The sequence below is a fragment of the Eschrichtius robustus genome, chromosome 11, assembly GCF_028021215.1.
Source record: "Eschrichtius robustus isolate mEscRob2 chromosome 11, mEscRob2.pri, whole genome shotgun sequence".
NCBI lineage: Eukaryota > Metazoa > Chordata > Mammalia > Artiodactyla > Eschrichtiidae > Eschrichtius > Eschrichtius robustus.
The window spans coordinates 18061735-18074734 of record NC_090834.1 but is presented as its reverse complement, the minus strand read 5'-3'; the positions used below and the strand labels follow the sequence as shown (position 1 = coordinate 18074734).

General features: G+C 40.6%; 1 protein-coding gene across 2 annotated transcripts; it reads left to right on the top strand.

Annotated features, from left to right (window-relative positions):
- The first annotated feature begins 2029 nt into the window (after nucleotides 1-2029).
- Nucleotides 2030-12481, top strand: REXO2 (RNA exonuclease 2). Of its 2 annotated transcripts, XM_068555805.1 has the most exons (7): nucleotides 2032-2234; nucleotides 3196-3279; nucleotides 6698-6775; nucleotides 7291-7402; nucleotides 8738-8846; nucleotides 10070-10123; nucleotides 12041-12481. In XM_068555805.1, the coding sequence occupies exons 1-7, from the start codon at nucleotides 2088-2090 to the stop codon at nucleotides 12168-12170; spliced, it is 714 nt and encodes a 237-aa protein (XP_068411906.1). In that variant the 5' UTR covers nucleotides 2032-2087; the 3' UTR covers nucleotides 12171-12481. The 2 variants fall into 2 exon arrangements, with proteins under 2 accessions (XP_068411907.1, XP_068411906.1); XM_068555806.1 differs by lacking the exon at nucleotides 3196-3279 and having other exon boundaries at nucleotides 2030-2234.
- Nucleotides 12482-13000: the final 519 nt, after the last annotated feature.

Sequence of the window (13000 nt, the reverse complement as noted above, 5' to 3'; positions counted from 1 at the left end):
ATGAGTCCACCGTGGGACAATGCTGCTTTCAGATTCTAGAGCCCCATGTTCTTCTGTCTGCCCTCCCTCTTTTCCATTTGGCCACGCGGCTTGCAGGATCTCAGTTCCCTGACCAGAGACTGAAACAGGGCCACGGCAGTGAGAACCCAGGATCCTAACCAGGGAACTCCCTGCCCTCCCTCTTATTTACATGGTTTCGATTTGTGAATTTGATGCGTACATTGTTCTGATAATCTTTAAGATTACCAATCGAATGTTATTATACACAAAATCCAATGAACTATAAATCTCCTTACATTATAATACCATTCATCTAAAATGTGTCTTTATGTTAAAATGAAAGTACATTACTATGAAAACTGGTTTCAAAGAAGTCCACACATAATTTTAACTACCCAATATTTTAAAATTACGTTCATAAGTTTTCAGGATACAAGTTCTTTAATGTAAATAGCATTTCCTAAGTTGTAATTTGTAATAAAACTGATCAATGTTCCAGTAGTAACTTTGAAAACAAAAGGTGTTCTTTGAAAATTTAAGGAAATAATATCAGTGCTTCCGGAGGATAAAAAGCACAATTGATAAAAGTTTATATACTTCAACTGATTCTACTTTCTATGAATCAAGTTTAAAACAAAGAAAAAACTACAGAAGAAATGTAGACTACTTCTTTTTTTATTTTATTTTTTATTAAAAAATTTTTTTACTTTTTGTAGACTATTTCTTATCAAGTAGGCTACAAGTGAGTAAAAAGCTAAAAGCAAAACAGTGTGACTCATCAGGCAGTGCAGTTAGAATATATACCATTGTGTGTGTGTGTGTGTGTATACATAAAACTGCACACAATTTGATGACACTTAGAAGAGATTTTCTCTGTGACCTGGCAGGTGGTGGGTTGGGTATACCAGAGAAGCTGAAGGTGAAATCCAGGACACTGCATTATTCTTACAGCTCTTACTAGGCAACAAAGTTTCCCTCTCACAAAACCAGCTCACCAGGTATGAATTACTATAAGATGGGCCACCAGCTCTGTAATTAGTGGCAATACGGCTTTCAGAAAAATACACAGAGGATATAATTCCAGGCTGAAACCAAATGTTTGTAACAATGTCGCCCTCAGCACCCTGACTTGCCACTGAATAGCCAAAGGTTTAAGAGACTCAATGCAATTTGATACTCCAGGGTCGAAAGATCTTGTTGGTGGCCATCTCTACTCTTGGAAATAATGGAAACTATAGTTGTTAGTGGAGGAGATTAAAAATACTTTGATCAAAACCAAAGCAGATTGCAGAGCGGGCAAAGCTGGTTTTAGTTCATTTAATTTGCTGCATAGATTCGTTATACAAGGACGAGATTTAACCTTGAGAACTTGTAAGGGTGGGCTAGGAAGTAATTACCACTGACACCTAACAGCTGAACTGAAACACAGACCTAGGCAAGCCCCTCAGTAAGGAATAAGAAGTAACCCTTTGCCTATGAAGGAAAGGGACTTTTAGTCAGCACCTAAAGCGTGCTAAGTGATCTCTCGGATAAGATCTCATTTAAGGATTTCTAAAGGACTTGTTGATAGCGGAAATGGTCTTCTGGCCTGAAAAAAAGCACACCGCCCTGCTGTTTCATGTAAATGAGAAAAATACCCAGTGTGTGAAGTGGAGTTGCAAGTAAGTAAAAAGAAGGGGGAAAAAAAGCAAAAAAGATACATTAAAAAACAAACAAACCGGTAACCAGGTCTTTTTCGACTTAAAGTACAAGAGTTCCTCCTCAACTAGGCGATTTACAACTAATCCAAATTCAGGAAATAACTCCTGGAAACGAATAAACTTAGTTCTGAAAATCATGCGCGTCCAGCAACATCCGAAAACACGTGGCGGGGGCGGGGATATCGGGCGCAACACCAGACAAGACTCTAAGGCCCATCATCCCATTCGGCAGCTAAGCCGGACTGTTCAGGGCCAGCCGGCGCACTGGATGCTGGGACTTGCGGTTTTCGCTCCTGCACCTCCCCGCGGGTTTGCGACGTTTAGCGACCATCGCGCCTGCGCCAGCGCCGGCTGAAAGGCTGGGGCCGTGGTGGCTTGTGCCGGGTGATGCTAGGCGGCTCCCTGGGTTTCAGGCTGTTGCGAGGTGTGGGTGGGACTCGAGGGTCGTTCGGGGCGTGGGGTGTCCGTGAAGCTGGCGCAGCCATGGCGGCTGGGGAGAGCATGGCTCAGCGGATGGTCTGGGTAGACCTGGAGGTGAGTCAGGGCGGTGGGGCGTGAGGGGAGACGAGTGAGGTTTCGCGCGTGGGACAGAGTAGCCGAGCCTGTCCGGGGAGAGTGGCAGTGTCTGGGTCTCAGGTGTGGCAGGTGAGCGCCTCCCTGCTGTGGACGGCGCGGGGCAGGTCGGGGGGGTGCAGGAGTCCTGCGGGTGTTGGGGACTGTGCCGGACTGTGGGGTTTCTTTTCCAGAGGGTGGAGTCATCCATATGGCTTGCCCTAGCCCCCGATTCCGCCCAGATGTGGACCTCCCTAACCCTCTGATGGGCTCAGGGTCACGGGGGTAGGGGTGCGCACAGCGGCTGTGCTAGACCCCAGTTCCCCAGTCTCCCAGGACCTTAGGTTGTTAGAGCTAGACGGGACTCCGGGGATGACTCAGCCTTACCCCACGTTCCCTAAAGGAGAAAACTGAGGCCCAGAGAGAGGACTCAGCTCATTCAAGGTCGCGCCTTTAGTGAAGGTCGGGGTTAGGACTACAACCCGGTTCTGATCCCTTTCGGTTTTCCATACTCAGCCAAGCACTCCCCTCTCCCTTGAGCCTCAGTTTTCTCATATATGAAATGGGGATCATAACACTAGATTGTGATGAAGATCAAGTGGTGTAATTAACATAAAAACTTTGTACACTCTGCAGAGATGTAGTAATGTTAGTTATCTAACTCTTCCAAAATTGAATGCTGTCAGCACTCAATTTTGCTTACTTTGCATCGGCCCCAGAGTAGGACTGTGATGCCTGGCATGTAACAGGCCCTTGGTAAATGTTTATTGAGTAAATAACTCATAATGAGTGCCTTGAGGACTTGCTCAAGGAGCATTCTTGTCTCTTTTATCCTGGCTGTGGGATATAAATTGAATATGCTTGAGGGATGTCCTGTTAAATAAACTTGGATACAGTAGGCCAGAAAGACGGTTTCGTGTGTGTGATGTATTTTTTATTGCAGATGACAGGATTGGACATTGAGAAGGACCAGATTATTGAGATGGCCTGTCTGATAACTGACTCTGATCTCAACATTTTGGCTGAAGTAGGTTATGCCTTGTAATACAACCATACTGTTTAGAGTGTTTTGGAAATCTAAAGATTGGTGCCCCCCCCATCTCTTTATTTAAAAGATAAGAAAACTGAGGTCCCTGTAGATTAAGGTCCAAAATAATGTTCTAGGTCATGGTGGGCTTGGTACGAGAACCAAAGTAATCCATCTCAGAGCCTAGGATTTTTCTATAGTACTGCCAAAAATTAGGAACTATAAATGCTATCATTTGCTAAGAGCTTACTGTGTGCCAGGCACAGTTCTAAGTGCTTTACGTGTATTCACTGTTAATCCTCACAGCAACTATAAGGTAGGTACTGTTATACTCACTATATAGAGAGAGACGCTTTGGCAGACAGTTGTTGGGTAATTTGCCTAAGGCCACCTGGCTAGTTATTGGGAGTGCCAGGAGTTTAACCCAAGCAGTCTGAGTAAAGTGCTCCCAACCAATAAGACACTTGACTGTGGTCCCACCAGGATTGGTGACTCATGCCAAAGTTGACTTCTTTATATTACAATCTTAGCTTATATATAGCTTAGCTTATAACTCCGTATATCCAGTTTCTACCTTTTCAGCTAGGACATGTGATTCGTCTAGATCTATATTAAGATTTTAGAATTCCTGTTGATACAGAATCATAAAATATCCTCCTGTTGACATATTGGGCACGATTAAGGTTTTAACATGCTGCTTTTAACTGAAACATTAAGCAAAACAAATAAAACACACCTGTTGCCTTTTGGCCACTCACAAAGCATTTAATAAGCGTATGAGAACGTGTGATTGGTAGAGGGTGAAATCCTGGGCCCTGAATAACTCTGTGTCATATTGTCAGCAGTATTCGGAGGTGGTGAGAAACTCTAGAATAGGAACACAGTAGGGATGTTTTGGGGAAAGACAGTTTTGTTAAAATAAGTTTCCAGAGGGTCGGATTGATGTGCTACTGGCACTGGATAAATTTCACAAGTCTACAGTTAAGAGTTCTACTTATTTTCCTGGGTAGGTAAGAGAGGGGAGGAACCATTTTAGATGAATTGCTACTTTCATGGAGTACCAGGCATATATCTTGGAGTACCTCCTGATAACATCAGCTGGAGGGGAATCATGAGACTTTGTATCTCACTGTAGCAACTACCTCTTTTTTTTCCAAAACAAAAGAAACAAAAAATCTTTTATATGAACCTTGAGTTTTAGGTTTGGTTGTTTTTTCCTGTCACTTGGAATTTCCTAGATATGAATAGTGAAGAGAAGTGTGTTTATTTACCAGCCCTACTTACCCTTGTCTGAAGAAGAGTTTTTCCCTTAGACGGTTGATATAATGTGAAATACTGACAGTTTAATGGACCAGTTAGTTGATATGTACCCTGGAGGAAATTTGGGTCTGTAGTCACACAGCTGCACATGAGGGTGGCATTTGTAAATAGACCCAGTCTGATGAGGATAAGGATTTTTTTTTTAACATCTTGATTGGAGTATAATTGCTTTACAATGGTGTGTTAGTTTCTGCTTTATAACAAAGTGAATCAGCTATACATATACATATATCCCCATATCTCCTTCCTCTTGCATCTCCCTCCCACCCTCCCTATCCCACCCCCCCTATCCCACCCCTCTAGGTGGTCACAAAGCACCCAGCTGATCTCCCTGTGCTATGCGGCTGCTTCCCACTAGCTATCTATTTTACATTTGGTAGTGTATATATGTCCATGCCCCTCTCTCACTTCGTCCCAGCTTCCCCTTCCCCATGTCCTCAAGTCCATTCTCTACGTCTGCATCTTTATTCCTGTGAGGATAAGGATGTAAAAAAAAAAAAATTGTTTAGGGGCTGTTAACACTGAAGTGTCAGTTCTGTGGAATGTATGTTTTATTCTTGTATATGAGTCTGAGGAAAATGTTTTACGCTAGAAGAACAGACATCCCACCTGGAAATTTTTCCGTAAGTAGCCTAGTGTGCCACACTGGGATCTAGAGTAAGTTAAATAGCCTTAAGTTGATAGTCGTTGGCTTTTTCCATCATGGTTTGTTAGAATTGTGTTTTGCAATATGAGGTTTTTGGTTTCTTAAAAAATATGTTATCAAAACAGCAAGGTCCTACTGTATTGCACAGGGAACTATATTCAATATCCTGAGGTCAACCAGAATGGGAAAGAATATAAAAAAGAATGTATATGTATGTAAAACTGAATCACTCTGCTGTATAGCAGAAATTAACACAACATTGGAAATCAACTATACTTCAGTTTAAAAAAAAAAAAAAAAAGGTTATCAGAGCAAATTTTTTGCTTCTTCATGGAGATTGCCGTCACCAGTTTTCTTGTTTGGCTAAAACTCCTTGTTAGTTGTAGCTGTCAGGCATATTTTAGTCAAATTCTTGCCATTCCTCTCACTAATTGCAAAGTACTTTTACCGCTTTAGTAGTAATCATACCTTGGATTTAGAGAATCTTTCTTTCCCAGAGAGTTCAAAGAACTTTCATATCTATAATTTCTTTTATCCTGTTAACATCCCTGTGAGGGAAGGGGTTGGGGGGGTGCTGTTATCTCCATGGTACAGAAGGTAAAACTAAGCCGAAGGTGACTTGCTTTACTGCCACAAGTTGAGCTTCTGCTACTGCTGGGATTCTATCTGACTCACAGTTGAATGTTCTATTAAGTGGAGCTGAGAATTCCAGCATCACTTTTTTTTTTTTTTTCCAATCTTTCACATGTCACCAATTACTTTTTGAAGTTTTTAATGTGAAAATACTGTTAAAAGTAAACAGTATAGCTTTATGCAAAATATTATGTATAGTAAGTTGTTTTTTTGTGCTGTTCTTCTCCTGTCTCATCCCACTCCCCAACTTTTATGTATTTTCTTAGTATTTTCCATGCATATACAAATGTGTGTTTTTTTAAATCAAGTATAAGTGAACTCATAAGCATGCATACACTGTTCTGCAATTTGCTTTTTTCACTTGGCAGTATAGACACTTTTCATAGTCAGGGGCTGGCAAGCCTTTTCTAAAAAACACCAAATATTAAGTATTTTAGGCTTAGAGTGCCACGTACCTCTCTGTCCCATATTTGTTTGTTTTACAACCATTTACAAATGTAAAAGTCATTCGTAGCTTGCTGGCAATTAAAAGAAAAAAAAGCCACAAGCTGGGGCTATAGTTTGCTGACCTTTGGTGGATACCTGTGTCCTCTGTTGATAGGCATTTCAGTTTTCGGTTGTGTCATGTGTGTGTTCGTTCATTATTTTTTGTCGTCATAAATAGTGCTGGAATGAATGAGGACCACTTTTAGAGTTAACAAAGTCCCTCATCTTTCTTCCCTTCTCTAGTATATATATGTAATTCCTAAAGCAGTTAAACTCAGAAACCAAGCTTATCCCCATTGATTCTGGATGAATAACAGCTTTTCCTATCCACAGGGTCCTAACCTGATTATAAAACAGCCAGATGAGTTACTGGACAGCATGTCAGATTGGTGTAAGGAGCATCATGGGAAGGTAACATTACCATAAAAGGGGTAGAGGAAGATTGCTTGGCGAGCCTGGGAAACTGCTTGCTTGTTCACTTTTCATCTTTGGGACCTCTCGAGACCATCTTCTCCTGAATGTCCTCTTTTTTCCTCTCCTGCATTCAGTCTGTCGCGAGCACATTGCGGATTATCAAGTATTGCTCAAGTCAGTCTTTTGGATAAGGTTAGACGATCAACTTTCAGAGAAGGGAGAATGCCGCTCTCCTGTTAAGTTGGTTCTTCCCAGAGGTTATATCCTTGGACTTTGAGCGCCATCTTTTCTGACTGTGGAAATGCTATTAACAATCAGGAACCTAGCTTATCTGACTTGGATTCTTTAAGAAAAAAATCGGTGCCAAGATGGCAGTTTCAGTGTGAACTTGAGCTCTGTAAATGGTCCATCTGTGGTTATATTTGCCCATTTTAGAAGTGAAGTTTCATATCTGGATGCCTTTGAACACTGACTTCATGTGTCTTGGTGGGGCTGGGGATTCTCTCTTGCAGTCTGGTCTAACCAAAGCAGTGAAGGAGAGTACAATGACACTGCAGCAGGCAGAGTATGAATTTCTGTCCTTTGTACGACAGCTGACTCCTCCGGGGCTCTGTCCACTTGCAGGTAAAATCCAGTCCTATGTCTGCCTTGTAGATAGTCTTCCATCGTAGCGGTTCAAGAGACTGCGGTTCCAGAACGATCAGCCAGGATCATCGTGCCTTCCACTTAACCCTGATTTGGATTATCCATCTTACTTTTGTTGCTCAAATTTCCTTGTATAAATTTATACATGAATATCGGGGAAAAATGCCCCGAAACCTGACATGAGATCTGGGATACCCAGATTAACTCAATAAAAATTTTCCACCTATTTTTATTATGGAAAAATTTCAAATATACAGAAAAGTGGGATCTAGTAGTTGTTCACCTTGTGCCATATTTATCTGTCTATTTTTTTGGACATTTGAAAGTAAATTGCAGGCATCATGACACTTCATCCCTAAATAGTTCACCCAGCATTTCCTAAGCATAAGGACATTTTCTTAAGTAACCACAATATCATTGTCACATTTAAGACGATTAAAAACAATTCAGTTACATCATCTGATCTCTAGTCCACGTCCGAAATGTCTATTTGTTTTTCAACCAGGATTCAGTCAAGACTCACGCATTTCATTTGGTTATTCTGTCGCTTTAGTCTCTTAATCTAAAATGTGCACCTATCTTTTTTTTTCCCCTTGTGACATTGACTTTTTAAAGAAACTAGGCCAGTTCTGCTAGGATTTTGAAAGGACTGCCATTGTCAAAGGGTGGCTAATGTCCTGTGGTGGTGTGTTTGTATTTGTATATGTAAGCTGGTATAGTAACTAACACTTCCCTTAAATAGTCATAAAAAAGTTTTGATTTTAAGTACTATATAGCATGTATTGTATCAATATTCCCCCTAGCCAATGTAGCTGGTGTCTGTTTTAAAGCTCTTATTTAAAATTTACTGTTTTTAATATAAATTACTGTGTGGAAACATGAATGTGGATATGATTGATTAAAATTGAAATGTAAATAAATGCTTATCTACTTATGAGTTTATCTACAGTTAAACTTTTGGTGTTAGTGTTGTAGATTTTGTGATACTGGGAGAAAATTTGTGCATGTGGTATTACTAAAGAAGATACAGATTTGAGCGTTATTTTTAGTATGTGGAATGATAGATTCATCCTTTTGTCCATAAAGAGGCCATTTACAAATTTATTATGAGCTAAACTGTCTAAATACTCCGAAATCTGCACTTGTAATCTAATCAGATCCACTCAAACCTAATTTCGAAGTTTTGAGATGCTTTGAGGAATTGTTTGAAATCTTTAAAAAAATCACCTCCAATTAAATGCAGTTTATGAATTTGTATATCCTTTTGTATACTACTAGAAATACACAGATGCGGTATGCTTCGTGTCTTTCTAGGAAATTCAGTTCATGCAGATAAGAAGTTTCTTGACAAATACATGCCCCAGTTCATGAAACATCTTCATTATAGAATAATTGATGTGAGCACTGTTAAAGAGCTGTGCAGGTAAGGGCTATATTTAGGATCCATTCAACTGCCTCATTTAGCATGTTTTCCTTGAGAATTTGTACAGAGTAATTGAATAAAGGTGTAGAACTGAGGGGGCCAAGTGGGTGTATAACTTCCTCGTCCCATTCTCGCTTGAACTGGTGAGAATTGGGAGAAAGAACATCAAAAATCTTCCGTATAAATTTCATTAATCTGGAAAATTTATTGAGCACCCATTTTCTGTGCCACGTGTTGGCCTACGTGCTGGGAACATACAGATGAGGAGCCCTTAAGGGCTTAGAGTCTAGTGCATTGACAGATGTGTAAAAAACACACCTGAGAAGTGTACTGTGTGATGACGTCTGTTAGGGGAACGTGCGGGTAGAATATTGCGGGCACGAGAGAAGGCGCACCCGGCAGCTGGAGTGAGGGGAATGGGGAGGTAGCAAAAACTTCACGGAGAAAATAGCTTTCAAGTTGAGATTTAAGGAAGAGTGGCCGTGTTCCAGGTATTTAAGGTGAGGAGTGAGCTTTCCCGAGAATGGGCAGAGGTATGAAGATAGGCGGGAGCAGGAAGATAAAGGTGATGCGATTAGATCATTCTGATTAGAAGGTGGTAAGAAAAGAGGTAGGGAGATGAGAAAGACTCTCTCACCATCTTGGAGAGAGAAGGAGGAGCTAGGGAAATGGCAGTGGGCGGTAGAGAGCAGGAGGTAGAGCATTTGAGAAGGTCCGTAGCATGGCACTGAGTGCTTGAATGGGGGCGTGAGGAAAAGGAGGACGTATAAAGTGATTCCCCGCGTTCTAGTTTGGGTGGTTAGGTGGATGATGGAACTGATCAAAGATAAAGGGGAAAATAAGAGGAAGAGTAGATTTGGCCGATGGGGGAAGAGAGATGTTGAGGATGATGAGTATGACCATATGTGTGTGTGGAGTTGGAAGTGTCTGGTGGATTTTAGGTGGAGATGTCCATTGGGCAGTTGGATATCCATGACAGAAGCGCAGGAGAGGGCTGGACTGGAGTGCGCAGATTTAGCAATCTTATACATTGTTGATCTTGCCCAAAGAGAATCTATAGTATGAAGAGAGGAAAGGGACGAAGGTGGAGTCCCAGACAGGGAGGCAGCTCGATAGTCACAACCCAAATGCCTTTTACAAAGTTATTAAACTACTTGAAGGACGTAATTATTCAGTGTATTTGAGACGGTTTCCTTTGAGAGTTCCATTTTTGCTGTATGTAGACGCTGGTATCCAGAAGAATATGAATTTGCACCAAAGAAGGCTGCTTCTCACAGGTAAGTTTGGGTCCTTCCAAGTGCTTGGCCGTCTGACACGCACATAACTCCCGAATTCCTGACTGCTTGAAATAATGTCTCTATTCCCTTGGGGGAAAAGTAAAGGACAACTGCATAAAAATAACCTTCTTTTGCTAAGATTATCAGGAATTCTGATCAGTGTTCTAACATCCATTGTGAGATATGTATGGTCTTAATGTCTTTATTGCTGTTTTGAAACTTGCAGATAACTTAGTTTGTAGGTATGTGAAGCGGTCTAATTTTTTTTCTAGTAATGAGCAGTATAATTTTCTTCCCATCAAGCATATGGATTTGTAGTCATTTAAAATTGGAACACTTTGTGTACAGTTGTGCAACACAGTTAGCCTAACTTAGACACTTTGTAGTTTTTCAGATTGTTTCTTTTTATGTCTTCAACCTTAGGCTGAAGTACACAAGGAATTTAAAGAACTTGTGTATCTAGAGTCCTCTTTTACTTTTTGGTGTTGTAGTCTCTGAGGAAGGACATAAAACTTGGTGGGAGATGTAGCAGCTGGCATTTGTTTCATCCATGTACCGAGCACCTACTGTGTACTGTGTACCGTGTACACTTCTAGCCAAACAGGAAGACCAAGTCCCTGCTCTAAAGAGCCTGGCATTAATGTTTTTTTATTGGGCTTTCATGGACTACAGCACAATAACACAGGTCTGGGATACCTCATGTGAAACAGTTGGGGCTTGATGTGTTTTGGATTTCAGGAGTTTTCAGGTCTTAGAAAGGTAGTAATACCCCTAACAAGGCCTGAGGAAGCACCTCATAATCAAGCACATTGCTGTTTCTACAGTGAAATGTACAGATATTCACACCAAATGGCATAACTAATGACTATAAATAGCCTCGCATCAAGATTGGTCAGGTTTTGCCACATAGTGGGCTGTAGAAGAACTTTGGGTTTTCAGATCTTGTTTTGGGTTTCAGTATTGCGGCTAAGCTGTGGTGTACCTTGATTTAGCCAGAGGCTGTATTTTTGACAGCTTCAGCTCTCCACTGGTTATCCGAGACCTGGGAAGAAAGCAAAATTGTTGCCTTAACCACAGAAATAACTGTCTGAAAGCTCTTGCACTAAAGTTTGTGCAGTTTGTTCTCTAGAAGAGGCCCTTGACAATCAGAGCAGATTGATTTACTTGCACACTGTTCTAGTAATCTTGGTTACCTGATTTCTCAGACTATGACAGATGAGAAACAGCATGTTGGAGGAGAAGAAAGGCTGTTAGATGGAGGCAGGCTGCCACTGATTATAGCACAAATCACCACGAGAGGGGAGGTAGATCCTCTTTTGTGGTTAGGTACTGTCTGATAATTGATGTTCATTATGATGATGGAGTCACGAGTTACGTTCGAGTACGTGATTGTATTTTGTGCAGGACGTCATTAAGTATTGTGCAGTGTTTCCCAAACTACATGCTATGAGCTGTTAATATGCATTCCACACAGGTGGTCGATTAAGTTTTAGAAATACTGTGTATATAGTACAACCTCCTCTGGGGAATTCACAACACATCAGTACATTAAATGCTTGGCAAAAAACTTCAAAAGAAGAAATGTTTAATCTAGGTTTTCCTAAATTTATTTGACCCCGGAATTCCTTTTTTTTTCCCCTGTGGAACACCTCACTATCTTATGGAACAGTTTGGTAAACTTTAATCTGTTATAGTTTAGAAATCTTTTTTTTTTTTTTTATTCAAACATTTTTTAAAAAACAAAGCACTTAAATTTGCTATGCTGAAATATTCCACTTCTTGATGACGTCAGATAGTTGCATTTACAGTAGTCCTTGTTGTTCTTAAGTTATTTATAAAAAGTTACGCTTTGCAAAATGGTGATCATCTCCTCTGGGTTTTGGACATTTCAACTCAGCGTGGTATGTTTGCTTGTAGGGCACTTGATGACATTAGTGAAAGCATCAAAGAACTTCAGTTTTACCGAAATAACATCTTCAAGAAAAAAACAGATGAGAAGAAGAGGAAAATTATAGAAAATGGGGAAAATGAGAAGACTGTGAGTTGATGCCAGTTCTCATGCTGCCACCACGTAGTTCTCTGGAAGGACCTCTGGTGGTTTTTCTTTTTCTCCCCCTGGGCTCACGCTGACTGCTTTGGCAGAGCACCTTCCTTCAGTGCACTTGCGTCTCCTGATTATTCAAGCACACAGCACCTGGAAATTATTTTTCTCCTAACATACTGTTTTCATTTATGACACAGCAGCTCCTTTGTAAGTACCAGGTCACATCCATCCCTTGGCACATATCTGTATTTGCTTTTAGACCATTTCTTTTGTTTAAAAAAAATAATAATAAAGCTAGTTCTATTGAAATGCAACCCTTTTTGTACCATCTATTCTTTAGTAGTTTAATGACTGGAAAATGATGGGTTTTTTTTCTTTTTTAGGTGGTATGCCTAATGTTTAAATGCTCATAATGCCATTAGGAGTGGGTTAAGTTTCTTATGTTAAATAGGAAGTGAACTTATTCTGTTTTGCTTTGCAAGTCAAGAATAGAATAACTGGAGATAGGCTCAGAGAAGCAAATTGGGCTCATAGTTAGTTATAGTTACTGAACTGTCAGAGCTCTGGAATAGCTACTCTTTGCTACATTCAAGAAATTCAAGTAAGCCACCAGACAGTGATTCTGTAGGTAATAACTAAGGCTTATTGAATAGATATTATGCGCAAGGCAGCCACGGTGCTAGGTTTGTAGAATGTAAATAGTTGGCTGCCCTATGTCTAATGGTCAGCAAGTATTTGAGAAAGGATTTTGGTTTGAATATCTTGACTCCTAAGTTTATGTACTTTAGAGCACAGTAGATAGTTTCGTCCTCAGCCAGAGGGTGCATTAGGAT